The sequence below is a fragment of the Carcharodon carcharias genome, chromosome 11 (assembly GCF_017639515.1).
Source record: "Carcharodon carcharias isolate sCarCar2 chromosome 11, sCarCar2.pri, whole genome shotgun sequence".
Taxonomy (NCBI): Eukaryota; Metazoa; Chordata; class Chondrichthyes; order Lamniformes; family Lamnidae; genus Carcharodon; species Carcharodon carcharias.
Window position 1 is genome coordinate 30717811 of NC_054477.1, and position 16349 is coordinate 30734159.

General features: G+C 39.5%; 1 protein-coding gene across 3 annotated transcripts in view; it reads left to right on the top strand.

Annotated features, from left to right (window-relative positions):
• rab6a (RAB6A, member RAS oncogene family) overlaps window positions 1–3957 on the top strand; it is a 92710-nt gene extending 88753 nt beyond the window's left edge. For all 3 annotated transcript variants that reach the window (XM_041199127.1, XM_041199125.1, XM_041199128.1), the window contains exons 7-8: window positions 440–506; window positions 1711–3957. In XM_041199127.1, the coding sequence (XP_041055061.1) occupies window positions 440–506; window positions 1711–1775 (132 nt within the window). In that variant the 3' untranslated portion in view covers window positions 1776–3957. The remainder of the gene's footprint in view (window positions 1–439; window positions 507–1710) is intronic.
• Window positions 3958–16349: the final 12392 nt, after the last annotated feature.

The following is a 16349-nucleotide window of genomic DNA, read 5'->3' on the forward strand; positions in this document are numbered from 1 at the left end:
TAGTTGGGTTTTTTTGCACGGTGCTTGTAAAGGCTAGTACTAGTAGTTTTTAGGAAATTTATGCCACATGTAGCAGATTATTCTCAATGAGTCCATTATACTTTTCATTTTTAAAAAAATTGAATAGTATTTACAATGATATGGGAGTTGCAGAAATTTATCCTAGTTGCTTAATTGACGTTTTGTGGCTTGCTGATCTCTGGAGTTTTGTTTGTGAATCTTCATGTTTACTGAAAGTTGCAAAAAAAAGAACAAATTCAAGGTGCTGAATCGTCTACTCCTGTTCCTGTGTTCTTGTTACTAATCATAATCTAAGCTTCACCACTGCCCCCCACCCCATCCCCTCTAGATTTTAGTCACACTTTCTACAGTTTTCTGTAAGCTAAATGGCTAATAAAATTAAAAAGACAACTTTTAAATAATCTATCTCTTTCCTCAGCTTTTCCGACGTGTAGCTGCTGCCTTGCCTGGAATGGAAAGCACACAGGATAAGAGCAGAGAAGACAGTATCCTTTTCTTGGATTGTTGTAATAAAATTTGGGCTTTCTTACTGAATTTTATCTGTTCAGTTTAGTAGAATTGTGGCTTCTTGTTTGAAAAAAACAAGGCGATTTTGGCAGAGCACTTGTCTTGTTCTGCATTTATAAGCTTGAATCTTACAGTATTAGGTGTTTTTTAAGTTCCTTATGTTCTCCAGATAATTCTAGTATTTGCACACAAGGAAAGTGGAATTTACATGTACAGCAGGCCATGTACATTGAAGAAAATTCAGTTGCAATCCTTAGCTGGACATTGGCAATGTGAAGAGGTTCAGATGAAACTTGCTAATTAGGCCGCAAGGAATTGTAAGCTGGCAAATATTGAGTATAAGTCAGCGGTGTATTAACTCTGCACACTAAAATTTGTAATTTATAAATCAGAATTTTTAAAAACATGCAGGTGATCAGCATGTAGTGCTGCATTGCAGAAAGGAAAATGGTGAATGGTAAGCCTTAAATAGGTCGTCGGGGCAGTGAATGAGAACATAAATCCCTGTTTACCTGTTTAATACAGGTAAAATTAATTGCTTGGAAATTAGATTGAGGACAAAACAAACTGATTTTTTTTTTAAAAAAATGTAAGATGGGTGACCTGCATCCTGCTAAATAAAGGAATAACTATTTGTTACCCCTAGGACTGCATTTTCCAATCTTTATTCATAAATTTTAAATTGGAGATCAATTAAGATAATTATCCATACTCAAAAGGTCTGACAAAGCAGGACTAAAATATTTGGGCTGTAATCATAAGGGAGCAATGGATCTCGAATGATAACTTGAGAGTGCCAGAAGATAAACAGACGCTAGAGTGGAGGGAAGAGGAGTAATGAAATGGGAGTTGAACAGTGGGATTTGATGTAGGTAGCAGGCTTGAGTCAGATTTGGTATCTGTTAGTTTCTTAAATTGTCTCCAGCACTAACGCAGGAGTTTGGTTCTGAGATTTGAATTTTTTTGTTCAAAACCATGTCACTTCAGAGCTGGGTTTTTAAAAAAATATTCAGCACATGCTTTGCAAGTATATTTTGGGGTGGTGGGGGGTAGTATTGAAACAGGATTTAATTTGGCTTTCTCATCTTGTAATCATTGCAAAGGCTTTGTTTAAAGAGGAAAATCTTTAAATTTAGAAGTGGGTTATGTATGACAAATTTCCTTAACACAGTTAACTTCCAGTGATTGATATAAAACTGGAGAAGACCCAAGAGCAACCAGTCAGTGAGGGAGGGTGCTCTTGCTAATATCGGCTCTACAAGCCACTGCTTATTTGTCATTACCATCCACCACAGTGTGAATATTGGCTAGTAATCTTACCCTGTTGGTAAAGTATTGCAATTCATCATTGCTGGCTGTCTTGTAATTGATCTATTAGCTTCACTAGCACAAACGTGGAGAAAATGTCAGTGTCTTCATTGGAAATAAATACAAAAAAATGTAATTGCCAAAACTCAACTTGCATCAGTTTACTTTTAATCAGAAGACACATTTTGTTCTTTGCGTTGTATAATATTGCACTTTTAATGATGGAATTCTGTAACTGTTTAGCGTAAAGGACAGTTTATGCAGATAACATCCGAATGCTAAGTGGCTTTATGACCGTGACTACATTATCTGAACAATGAGACACCAGTGAATTAGACCTTTTTAATTGTTTTAAAGTGATAGGTTTCTCATTGTGAACTATTGATAAAAACTAAATTTCCCAAGGGTGCAAAGAGAACTAAAAAATTAATTTACTCCAAACATCACTAGCAACTTTATAAAAACCTATTAGTTTTAACAGAAGTTCCAGTATGCGATGTAACACCCAAATCATCATGTGCATGATTCATCTATAAAGCAATTTAAAAAAAATAGTTCCATTTTAGCACTTTCTGAGCCCAACATCTTTTATAACGTTCTGTCGAATTGTTTGGTTGTATACTAAGATGGTGATGGCCACTCGGATGTGCATTTTCAAATAATTATGCACTATTTCCAGCTAAAGCAACTTGCATTTGAATGGGCAGAAAATGATCAAAAATAAATCTTTGTGCTGTGGAGGGTGGAAAGTTCTCTTTGCTCACTTGCACACATTTAAAAAAAAAATGTCATCTAGCATACAGAGATCTCCTCTTCAATTGTGCATTTGAAGGAAGGAAAACTTTCACATGCAGGACTTGTAAAATTATGCATCTTTTATGCCTTTTTGTTCTAGGGCTTCCATATTGGTTAGGAGTTTGTAATTCTGCGTAGCTTGACTAACCTACCTGGGTAATATGATTTAGCATTTTTATTTAACTCGATTGTTTATCTCCCTACTTAATTTATTTCTGTACTCCAGTTTTTAATCTTTTAGATAAGTGTGACCAATTTGATTAGCTTTTTTTGTCATGTTAGGTTTTACTCCATTGAACACAATAGCTTTATTTTATTTGATGTTCTTTCTGATCTATGTATCTTAAGTATGTTTAGACTAACTGGTTGCAGGGTGGAGAGACCGTTTCCAGTTAATGCTGTACACCACTTATTCTGTATTTCCTATTGGAGAAAGTAAAAACATGGAACTGTGTCATGTCCTCCAGTTAGGATTTTGCATCCTTTAAGTGCCTACACCCCATGCATTGTTAAAGTAGGGCTGCAGGTATGGTTGGTCTGATTGTTGCTAAAAATCATAATTCTGCCTTACTTTTGGTGTGGCATACACAGGCATAGAGATGTCCTGGTCTTCACGAGACTTGACCCTGTGTATTAAACTTTTGCCTGGAAATAGCTACTTCCCTGCCCTGCATGCCAGAGCTGTAATGTACTGCTGTTATTTGTTTATTCATTGTTGGGTTACTAATTTTTTCATAATTTTGCTACTGAAAATACTCTTAAGATGGTGTGGCTTGGGGTTTTTTCTGTGTTTTTGCCATCTGTATTTTTTATGTAAAAACATTTTTTCTTGGGTGTACAAGAAAATAACACTAAATGGATTCTCCATGCAGTCTTTTTCACCAAAATATCTAAACTATTATTCAATCTCAACTGGGGAAGTTCTTTGACCAAACAAGAGCATGCTGATTTTTATCAGAACTTCTTTATACACTGACAAAACTAACAAGCTTGTGAACACTGTTTCAAGATCAGCATTTTTCTCTAAGTATGATTTGAAAATTCTTTCACAAGCTGAGCTCTCAAGGCTTTCTGTGGTGCAGTAGTGTGCAGTTTCAGTAGTACTGGTTTTTGAACAGAATATGGCTTACTTGGCTTGACTGTTGTACCCATGCGACTGTATATTCATTACTACTTTTGCGTATGTCTTGTTACTATGATAACCCTTGAAGTTAAGAAAAAACAGAAAATTTTGTCCTGGAATATCACTAGTACCTCAGCTCTGTTTGATAATGTAAAATAAAAACCCAAAGCCTGAACAAAATAAACACCTGCCTATTCGAAGTACCTAATTGGTGTTTTTTTTTGTCTCCTATTTCTTATGGTCTAAACTCTGAATTTGAAAGTGGTCTCATTTTATGGAGCAATTATCATTTTTGACATGTGTTTATTAGTAGTCTTGTACATCACTCTCCCTGTACATCACCATGAGGGCTGTGGAGGGTGGTGGAAATTGAAGGGAATGTGATCAGAAATGAGCAGACATTTTAAATGGGTCATAGGTATTTGTAGTGTGCTGGGGCTACTGCTGCATGTTCATAAAACCCAAATTTAGAAGTGTGTTCCATATCTGAGCTTTGACATTTTTCACAAAAGTGAAAACTAAGGTGCTTAGTGTACTAACAAGATGACCTTTCAGCATCAGGCCAACATGGAGGTCATTTTACCAAGTTTTTCATATTTTATAGTGGTGCATGATTTATGATTTAGTCTATCCACATAGAAACAGAAGTAGGCAATTTGAGTCTGCTGTACCATTTCGTAAGTTATGGCACCTCTATCTTGTAATCTCAGTTCCTATCCCTTCTTCAAATACCTGAACATCCTCACTTATTTATCTTCATATCAAGCACCAATTAATTCTGCATTATTCCTTTTAGGTAGTGTGTTCCACGTTCAGGCCTTTTATGCAATTTTGCATTCTATTCACAAGCTTGTGCTCCCTTTATGTTCACATGTTCTAGATTTCTCTACTAAAGAGCAAAGTAATTCTTTGTTCTCTGTCAGTTCTCTTCATGGCAAGCCATGATATGGGGCTCGATGAGTTACTTGTCATTTAATAGTTGGTTATGTCTCAGCAGCAGCATATTTGTACATGCATTCAGTGTTGTGCGAAAATACCCAGGCACAGATATGTTGGTCCTTTTGTCAGGAAGATATAATAATTTTATTAAGTTAAATTTATTGTAGAGTAATAGTGGGGTCTGTGCCTACGGCCAGAATTTTTCCCGTGTTGGGCGGGCTCGGTGGGAGCAGGTAGGGGCTGCCTCGGAGATTGAAGCGCTTTTGCAAAACATAAATGTAATAAAAATTTATTGAAACATGTCCCCTCATGTGACTGTGTCACAAGATGGGACATGTTTTTATTTTCCTGAAAAACTTTTAATTTCATTTCTAAAAGCTTTAGGAAACCCTTATCCCGCTTGTGGATGAGGTTTCCTAAAAAACGCAAAGGCTGCATGGCTTTTTAGCCTGCCTGTCAACCATAACGTTGGACGGGCAGCGTAAACTTGAAATTAATTACCCAGTTAAAGGCCTTAATAGGTCTTTCACTTGTCGGTGGGTGTGCAGCCCATTCCAGTGCACGCCCCGTTGAACGAAACATCACGAGACAGCACGATGATGGGACGCACACCCAATGTCATTGTGCGTCATTTGACGTGCTGGCATGTCGTGCCTGCCCCCGCGCACTGATTGAAAAATCCTGGCCTATGTATGTGTGTGTGAGAGAGACTTAGTTGAATTAAAGGCAGCGGGTCAGAAGGCTTTGATGTAACAGAAGATAAGCTAGGTTTGAAATTTTAAGTAGGTAAACATAGGTATAAAGGGAACAATTGCATTTTAAAATAAACCAGACTAGATTGAATTCAAAGGAAGGCTGAAATGTTTCACCTAGCCAGGAGAAGTTAAACAGTGTATTTATTTTTCCCAAAGATTACTGGTAAAATTGGTACTGCGAGAGATTTTTATTATTAAAAAGGTAAAACCCAAAGACATAATGAAACAATGGGAATTTGCATTCAAAGGGGAAAACATAGATAAAGGAGTGAAGGTTGTGTGTAAGGGAAGGCATTCTAAAACACCTGTGAAAAGCCTTCAGCAGCTACACCTCATGCTGCTGTCTACAAAACTGAAATTAAGAAAACTCACTTTGAATTAGATTGTTTCTTTGCCTCGGCCTTTTAAAATCTGTGTATCATACTGTTGCCTTAACAAAAGTGTAACTAGGGGATATAGAAGTTATCATAGCAGTTTGTAGATCTGTGTGTACTTATAATTTCTTCTGTTAATAAATGTTAAATTTAGTTTTGCAAGAAACCTTTAAGACTCAGTGGTCTTATTACTACTGAATTCAAGGCATGTCAAGTGTCGAAATTTATACAAATTGCAAAACCGTTGTGGCCGTTGTTTCAAGTTTCCCTCTGGGATTTGGGCAACTCAGCATTTACCATCGGCTGTGCTACAACACTTTGTGGATTAACAATCTCACTGTGGATTAACAATCTCACTGTGGATTAACAATCTCACTGTGGATTAACAATCTCACTGTGGATTAACAATCTCACTGTGGATTAACAATCTCACTGTGGATTAACAATCTCACTGTGGATTAACAATCTCACTGTGGATTAACAATCTCACTGTGGATTAACAATCTCACTGTGGATTAACAATCTCACTGTGGATTAACAATCTCACTGCTGTTAAAGGCTTCATGAAATGCAGAGCATCTTTGCAACCTGATTTCACCATATCCAAATAAATTTATCAAGCAATGTCCATGTGAACTAACTTTTTATTGAGCTTTAGGTGAAACCAAAGGAACGTATTGATATAGATCTCATGTTAAAAAACGTTATTTGTAATATGTTTAAACAGTTTAAATAAAAATAAATGTTATCAATTTGCAGCTGTCCCAGAATTAAACATATTTGTTCAAAGATTTTAGCATCCTGCATCAATGATCTATGGAATACAGGTCTACAGAACCTCTGTGGTCATAAATAGGAGGAGTAGGCCATTCGACCCATCAAGCAGCTCTGCCATTCAATAAGATCATAGCTGATCTGGTTGTGGCCTTAACTCCACTTTTCCTGCCTGTCCTCCGTAAGCTTTGACTCCCTTGTCGATCAAAAATCTAACTCTGCCTCGAATATATTCAATGACCCAGCCTCCACTGCTCTCTGTGGAAGAGAATTCCAAAGACTAACAACCCTCAGAAAAGTAATCCTCCTCATCTCCGTCTTAAGTGGAACACCCTTATTTTTAAACTATGCTCCCTAGCTCTTGATTTCCCCACCAGAGGAAACATCTTCCCAGCATCTACCCTATCAATCCCCCCTCACCATCTTATGAGCAGGATTTTATGTTCCGCGGGCGGGCACGTGAGGGTTGGCAGTGTGCCCGCTGACAATTAAGAGGCCTATTAAGGCCCTTAATCAAATAATTGAAAACTATTTTCGCTGCCTGTCCAACCTTACGGTTGGCAGGCGGCCTTTGGATTTTTTATGAAACCACACCCATAGATGGGATGAGTTTTCCAGCAGCAATTTTTTAAAAAGTAATAATTTTTACACATTTTTAATAGTTCCTGCTCATGTAACTGAATCACGTGGGGACGTGTTTCTCTCATTTTTAAATTCTTTATTTTTGATTTAAAAATTCCTCAGCTCCCGTAGGCAGCTCTGTGCCTTCCGGGGAGCTTTCAGTGTACTCTCCCCCACGCATGTGTGAATTTTAGCACTCGCACTCCTCCCGCCCCCGCCCTGGCAGCGCTGAGCTCCGTGGCGCGCCTTTCATACTGGCTGGCTGTTAATTGGCCAGTCAGCATGAAATCGCGGTTGGGGGCCAATTGCGGGCAGTGGACCATTCCCCAGCCGCTCCCGGGTCCGCCTGCCCAACCAACGGAAAATCTTGCCCTATGTTTCAATAAGATCGCCTATCATTCTTCTAAACTTCAATGAGTATAGGCTCAAACTACTCAACCTTTCCTCTTAAGACAACACTTTCATCCCAGGAATCAACCTAGTGAGCCTTCTCTGAACTGCTTCCAATGCAAGTTTATCCCTCCTTGAGTAAAGAGACCAAAACTATACACAGTATTCCAGGTTTGGTCTCACCAATACCCTGTACAGTTGCAGCAAGATTTCCCTATTTTTATGCTCCATCACCCTTGCAATAAAGGCCAACATTCCATTTGCCATTACCAATTACTTGCTGTATCTTCATGGTAATTGCGATTCATGTACAAGGACACCCAGAACCCCATATACAGCAGCGTTCTGCAGTCGCTCTCTTTAAATAATGTGCTTTTCTAGTCTTCCTGCCAAAGTGGACAATCTCCCATTTTCCCACATTATACTCTCCATTTTTTTGCCCAATCAATTAACCTGTCTGATTGCGTTTGCAGATTCTTAATCCTGTATCATCAAGTTTGGTTAAAATGCAGTCTGCCCCTTCATGCAAATCATTAATATAGATTGTAAGTAATTAAGGGCCCAACACTGATCCCTGTGGAACTCAATTAGCTACAGTTTGCCAACCTGAAAATCACATTTATCCCGACTTTCTTTTTAGTTAGCCAATCCTCTATCCGTGCTAATTTATCACCTCCAATGCCATGAACTGTTGTGCCATGAACCTTTTGTGATGCCTTATCAAGTGCCTTTTGGAAAAGCAAATACATTACATCTGATTCCCCCTTATCCACCTTGCTTGTTACATCCTCAAAAAGCTCTAAATGGGAAAACCCTATTTTCCTTTCACAAAATCATGTTGTCTCTACCTGATTGCATTGAGATTTTCTAAAGGTCCTGTAACTCTTTGCTTAATAATAGATTCTAGCATTTTCACAATGAGAGATGTTAGACTATCTGGCCTAGAATTTCCTGCTTTCTGTCTCCCTCGTTTCTTGAATAGTGGTGTTACATTTGTGGTTTTCCAATCTGCTGGGATCTTTCCAGAATCTAGGGAATTTTGGAAGATTTCAACCAATGTATCCACTATCTCTGCAGCCACTTTCTTTAAGACCCTAGGATGCAAGCCATTAGATCCAGGAGATTTGTCAGCCTTTAATCTCAATAGTTATGCTAGTAGTTTTTCTCTAGTGATCATTGTTTTAAGTTCCTTTATCTCTTGATTTCCTACTTTTCTTGGGATCTTTTCTGTGTCTTATACTGTAAAGACAGAAGATAATTGTCCAAAGTCTCCGCCATTCCCTTGTATTACTGTGTTAATTCTCCAGTTTCACCATCTAAGGGACCAACATTTATTTTAGCTACTCTCTTCCTTTTTATATACTTGAGGCTTTTACTGTCTTTTTCTATTTTCTTGCTAGTTTTCTCTTGAAGCCAATTTCACCTATTTTAGGCATCCTTTGCTAGTTTCTAAAGTTTTTCTAATCTGGGCTATCACTAATCTCCACAGCATTGTACATCTTTTCTTTCAATTTGATATCATCCTTAACTTTTGTTAGCCATGGATAGTGTGTTCTGGTAAACTACTCAATGGAATATATGAGAGTTATGAAATATCTACTTAAATGTCTGCTGCTGTTTCATCTTTTAACTTATTTTCCCATTCCACTTTAGCCAACCCTGTCTTCATACCTTTGTAATTGCTTTCATTTAAGCTTAAGATCCAAATTTCTCACCCTCAAACTATCATGTATGATCACTTTTACTGAGAGGATCCTTTACTAGTCTGGATTTCTGGTTTTCTGATACAACAGTGGTATTTGGTAATAAATAATCTCTAAAATGTTCTACTTTGACACCATTCTGTTCTTTTCAGTACTTCTGGTTATCTGAAATTGTCTGATCCATTTGTTTTGTGTGTAATCAAGGCTAATTTATCCGAAACCTGATTTAAAAGCAGATGAGAATGTATTTAAGTAAATCCTTGAGCAGAAATAATTCATACTAAATGTCATGGCACTAAATATTTTGACCTTTTTGGGGAATTTTATCTGTAGTAGGATGTCCCTTCATGTGGGGATGGGTAGACAGGGAAACAGATTTATCAGTCCACAGTCATGGACTTAGTTTGGGGTGCAATAATTCTTGATTAAAAGTTAATGAAGCAGTGGCACCCTTGTGCTTTACAGAACCGCAATGGTGAAAATGAGAAATAAGCACTTGAGACTAATTGTCACACTAATCGTGCATGTGTGTCCATGACTTGGCAGGTTCCAGTTGCACAAATTACTTTCAAAAATCGAAATATAATTTACTGTCTTTGAAAAGTTAATGATATGGATATCTTGATACAAGAAAATTGCAGAAACTATTGAGGCATCTCCCTGCTGAGAATCATGGGAAAACTATTTGCCAGTGTTCCCCTTCTCAGACGGCAGATCTTGACTGCATCTTTCCCGAATCCCAGTGTGGTTTCAGAACTGGAAAATCCGCAATCGACGACATCTTAGCCCAGCACCTGCCAGAGAAATGTTATGAACAAAGGACACTACTATATATTGACTTCATCGATCTCATCAAGGCATTCAGCCATGTGAGCAGAGGCGGTCTATTTAAGCTGCTGAAGAAAATTGCTGCTCACTGAAGCTACTCAGTGTGATCTCTTTGCATAACAACATGGCGGGTAAGGTCTGCTATGATAGGACAAAATCGGAACCTTTAGATCTGCAATGGGGTCAAACAAGGTTGTGTTCTGGTGTAGACAATCTGGCATATTCCTGTCTTTGCTGGTGTCATATGTCTTCAGTTTATCTACAGTGGGTGTCTACTTACTTGCTAGATCTGATTGAAAGCTGTTCAGTCTTTCCTGTCTGAGATCCAAGACAAAAGTGTACCTGTCTTTTACCAGATTTGCTCTGGTGACGCTATCACACGAGCGGCCCATAATGAGCAACGCCTTCAGTGGCAAATGGACATGCTTTCTCATGACTGCAGAGAGTTTGGTTTGACCGTTCTATTCAGGAAAGTAAAAGCCATGGCTTGGGATTTTGCCATGCCACCATCTATCAGTCTGAGGCTGGAGGTTTGATAATTTCACATATCTAGGCTCCACAATAACCAGCAATCTGTAACTTGATGCTGAAATCGACACGTACATTGCAAAAATTGCAGCTGTTATGTCCAAGCTGAGTGAGAATGTTTGAAACGACAGCAACCTGACTGAGAACACCAACTGTGAGTCTACCAAGCCTGTGTCCTCACTACACTCCTCCAGCAGAGTCCTGAACAATGTATGCTAGGCAGACCATGCACATATGAACAAGGAACAGGAGTAGGCCATTCGGACCCTTGAGCCTGCTCCACTATTTAATAAGATAATGGCTGATCTAATAGTAACCTCAAATCTGCATCCTGCCTATCCCCAATAACCTATCGCCCCCTTGCTTACCAAGAATCTATCCACCTCTGCCCTAAAAATATTCAAAGACTCTGCTTTCACTGCCTTTTGAGGAAGAGTTCCAGACACATGACCCTCTGAGGGAAAAAAAATTGCCTCATCTCCATTTTAAATGGGCGACCCCTTATTTTTAAACTGTGACCCCCAGTTCTAGATTCTCCCACAAAAGGAAACATCCTCTCCACATCCATCCTGTCAAGACCCCTCAAGTTGTTAAAGGTTTCAATTAAGTCACCTCTTAGTCTTCTAAACGCCAGTGGATACAAGCCTAGTCTGTCCAGCCATTCCTCATAAGACAACCTGCCCATTCCAGGTGTTAGTTTGGTAAACCTTCCCTGAACAACTTTCAATGCATTTACATCCTTAAATAAGGTGACCAATGCTGTACACTACTCCACATATGATCTCTCTAATGCTCTGTATAACCGAAGCATAACCTCCCTACTTTTGTATTCAATTCCCCTTGCAATAAATAACATTCTATTAGCTTCCCTAATTACTTCCTGTACCAGCATACTATTGCAATTCATCCACTAGGATCCCTCTGCATCTCAGACCTCTGCAATCTCTCACCATTTAGATAATATGCTTTATTTTTCCTGCCAAAATGGACAATTTCACATTTTCCCACATTATACTCCGTTTGCCAGATCTTTGCCCACCCGCTTAACCTATCTATATCTTTTTGTAGCCTCCTTTTGTCCACAACTTACTTTCTTACCTATATTTGTGTCATCAGCAAATTTGGCAACCATTCCATCCATCCCTTCATCCAAGTCATTGATATAAGTTGTAAACAGTTGAGGTCCCAGTGCTGATTCCTGTGACACACCACTCATTACATTTTGCCAACCTGAAAAAGACCCATTTATGCCTATTCTATTTCCTATTAGCCAATATTCCATCCATGCCAATATGTTACCCTCTATACCATGAGCTTTTATTTTCCACAATAACCTTTGATGTGACACTTTATGAAATGCCTTCTGGAAATCTAAGTTCAGTACATCCACCAGTTCCCCTTTATCCACAGCACATGTTACTTCCTCAAAGGACTCCAGTATGTTGGTTAAACATGATTTCCCTTTCACAAAACCATGTCGACTCTGTCTGATTACCTTGAATTTATCCAAGTGCCCTGCTATAACTTCTTTAATAATAGCTTCTAACATTTTCCCTATTACAGATGTTAAGCTAACTGGCCTGTAGTTTCCTGCTTTCTGTCTCCCTGCCTTTTTGAACATTGGAGTTACATTTGCTATCTTCCAATCTAATGGGACCTTCCCTGAATCCAGTGAGTTTCAGAAAATTAAAATCAGTGTATCAACTATCTCACTAGCCACTTCATCCTCAATGTTTAATTCATCTGCCATTTCCTTGTTTTCCATTTTCTATAGGACCAGTACTCACTTTGTTAACTTTTTTTTAAAGTATTTATAGAAACTCTTATTTTGTTTTTATATTCCTGGCTAGTCTTCTCTTATACTCTAATTTTTCCCTCCTTATTAGTCTTATAGTCATCCTTTGCTGCTCCTTATACCCTGTCCAATCTTCTGACCTTCCTCATATCATTGCATAAATATATGCTTTTTCTTTAAGTTTGATAATATCTTTAATCTTTCTCGTTAGCCCCAGATGGTGTGTCCACCCCTTGGACTTTTTCTTACTCTGAATGTATCCTGTGTATTCTGAAATATCCCCTTAAATATTTGCCATGACATCTCAATTGACCTATCTTGTAACCTAATTTGCCAATTCACTTTAGCCAGCTCTGCTTTCATGCCCTCATAATTGCCATTAAGTTTAAAAACCAACAGTCTTGGACCCACTCCTGTCTCTCTCAAACTGAATGTAAAATTCAATCATGTTATGGTCACTGCTACTAGTGGCGCCTTCACCGTGAGATCATTAACTAATCCCATCTCATTGCGTAATACCAGGTCCACTATAAACTGCACTCTGGTTGGCTCCAGAACAGGCTGTTCTAAGAAATTATCCCAGAAATATTCTATGAACTCATTCAGGCTACCTTTGCCCATCTGACTTTTCCAGTCTTTATATAGATTAAACTCTCCCATGATTATCGCCATGTCTTTCTGACATGCTCTCATTTCTTCTTTTATGCTCATCCTTCCATGTGGTTACTATTAGGGGGCCTGTACACGAGTCCAAGAGACTTGTCTTTACCATTTCTCATCTCCACCCAAACTGTTTCCACATCCTGGTTTCCTGAACTTCAGTAATCCCTCTCTATTGTGCTAATACCTTCATTAACTAACAGAGCTACCCCTCCACCTTTTCCTTGCTTCCTGTCCTTCCTAAATGTCCTATATTCTTTAATATTCAGGCCCCAATCCATGTCCTCCTGCAGCCATGTCTCTGCAATGGCTATCAAATTGTACTTATTTTTTCTATGTGCACTTTTAGTTCATCTGTTTTGATTCAGATACAGAGCCTTTAGTTTTATCCTTTTATTCTTTTTATAAGCTCTGGCCTTATCTGTGGATTTACTGTTAAATTTGTACTCTATATTTACCTGTCACAGTCTGTTTTTCATTTCCTGTAATAATTTCTTTCTCTTTTGCCTTGTCTCTATTCTTTGATTTACCACATCTTCCCAGTTTTGATCCCTTGACCCCACTATTTAGACTAAAACCCTCTCTACTTCCCTAGTTATACAGCTCACAAGAACACCAGTCCCAGCATGGTTCAGGTGTAGACCGTCTGACCGGTATAGATCCCACTTTCCCCAGCACTGGTGCCAGTGCCCCACGAACTGGAAGCCACTTCTCCCACACTGGTCTTTGAGTCATGCATTCATCTCCCTAATCTGATTTGTCCTATGCCAATTTGCACATGACTCGGGTAATAATCCAGAGATTATGACCTTTTGAGGTTCTGCTTCTTAATCTGGTGCCAAGCCCCTCATACTGACTATGCAGAACCACCTCCTTTGCCCTATTGATGCTGTTGGTACCAACATGGACCACGACGAATGGGTCCTCTGCCTCCCACCGCAAGTTGGTCTCCAGCCCTGAGCAGATGTCCTGAGCCCTGGCACCGGGCTGGCAACACAGCCGTCTAGACTCACACTCTTTGCTGCAGAGAATGGTGTCAATCCCTGTGACTATACTGTCCCCTACTTGCACCACATTCTTTGTAACTCCCCTTGCTTGAATAGCTTCCTGTGCCATGGCTAGTCAGCTCATCCACCTTACAGCCCTTACTCATCCAAACAAGCTGAAAAAACGTCAAATCTGTTGGAAAATTGCAAGGGTGCAGACTCTTCCACTCCTGTCCTCTGGGCCCCCTTACCTACCTCACTTACAGTCAGACCCTCCTGTCTGTGACCACTGACCAAATCAGAAGACCCTCCATGACCACTGACCAAATCAGAAGACCCTATCCTAAGGGGTGTGACCACCTCCTGGAATAAAGTGTCCAGGTAACTTTCCCCCTCCTTGATGTGCTTCATTGTCTGCAGCTTGGCCTCCATCTCATAAGCGTGAGCTGAAGTTCCTGCAGCCAAAAATACTACAGATGTGTTTGCCCTGGATCACAACAGTATCCAGAAGCTCCCACATCCTGCAATCGCAGCACATCACCTACCCTGCCATCTCCAATATGATAAATATTTGCTAATTAATTAATTATAATCAATAAAGCCTATACCTCCCAATAGGTTTTGGCACTGCGAGTAAAATTTACAATACTAATAAAGCCATACAGTACTTAAACTACTGATAAAATTAATACTAGTTACTGGTTTACTGGAGGCTGAAAGAGAGAAGAAAAAAAGCACCACCTCCTTGTCCCCACCCAGCACATTTTACTTGCAAGTACACCTTATCAAAAGCCCCCATGGCCCTAATTCCCACTTTGAACCAAATTCCCAAATATACTCATTCGGTCTCTGTCTCACTCAGGCTGAAGTCTCTCCTCACTGAACGTGCTGCTGGACAGTTTCTACCTTCGGACATATGTCTTGGCAGAACAAGATCAGCAACCCGAGTTCCTGGAGTCAGCATACTTTCACTACTAAACTAATGATGTCTGGGTTAGCTCAGCCGCACTTATTGGATAGCTGACGGCTGTATATCCAAAGACATTCTGTGTGGTGAATTGGCCATGGGTTATGACCTGCTGGTGGTCCATACCTCTGCTGCAAAGGCACCTGCAAGTGAGATGTGAAGATGGTGGACATTGATGCCACATCTGGGAGATAGACACTGATGGCCCTGATCTCTGGAGACTGATTGACCAACTGCCTGGAGGGGCATTGGAAAAAGCAAGCTGAAACAAAAAGCTTAGCTGGCTGTGAAGAGGGCCCAGAGAAAACAGAGGTTGGTGAATCGTACCACCTTGGCCCACTGGCTTTCTTTGCAGTGAATGTGGCAGACACTGCCATGCCAGAGTGGGGCTCCTGAGCTACACCAGGTGATTAACAGAGTTGACCACCAAGGCGCAAACCATCATCTTATGAGATGGTAGGCTGCCAAGGAAGGTACAAGAAAATGCTTGAAGTACCATCAGCAGCTGTAAAGACAACAGATCTGTAGATTAAATGAGTGATGGTAAACTCTGCCTGAATAACTTTGCAATTCTCTCTCGAAATTTGTCCAGAAACTTTAAAGGACTGTTGTCTGTATAAACAAGTGTTTCTGACACATTGCAGCATTTTGAGATTTACATTGCAAACAATGCTAACACTAGACCCAGAGTCTCCTTTTCGATCATTGAATATCTTCTCTGTTGTACATTCAACTTCTGGGAAAAATTCCCTATTGGTTTCTCAATTCCAGTGTCATGTTCTTGTAACAGTACTGCCCCAATGCCAATATCGCTTGCGTCAACGGCCAACTTAAATTGCTTGGCATAATTGGTGCTGCCAAAACTGGTGTCATAGTCAACACAGTTTTCAAACTGTCAAATGCTTTGACACTCCTGTGTCCAATGAAACATCTTGTTCTTTTTTAATAGTTCAGTCAATGGAGCAACCACATGGCTAAAATTTGGTACGAATTTCAGGTAAAACCCACTTGTGCCCAGAAATCTCAAAACTTCTCATTCTGTTTTGGGCACCGGGAAGTCCACACTAGCATTGACTTTCACATCTCTCGCAGCCAACTTACCATGCCCAATGTTATGGCCTGGATATGTTACTTGCGCTTCTGTAAATTCACTTTTAGCCAAGTTCATTACCAAATTTGCTTCTTGTAATTGACAAAACAATTCTTCCAGATGTTGCAAATGCTCCTCCCACATTTGATTGAAACTATCAAGTCACCAATATAAATAGCACAATT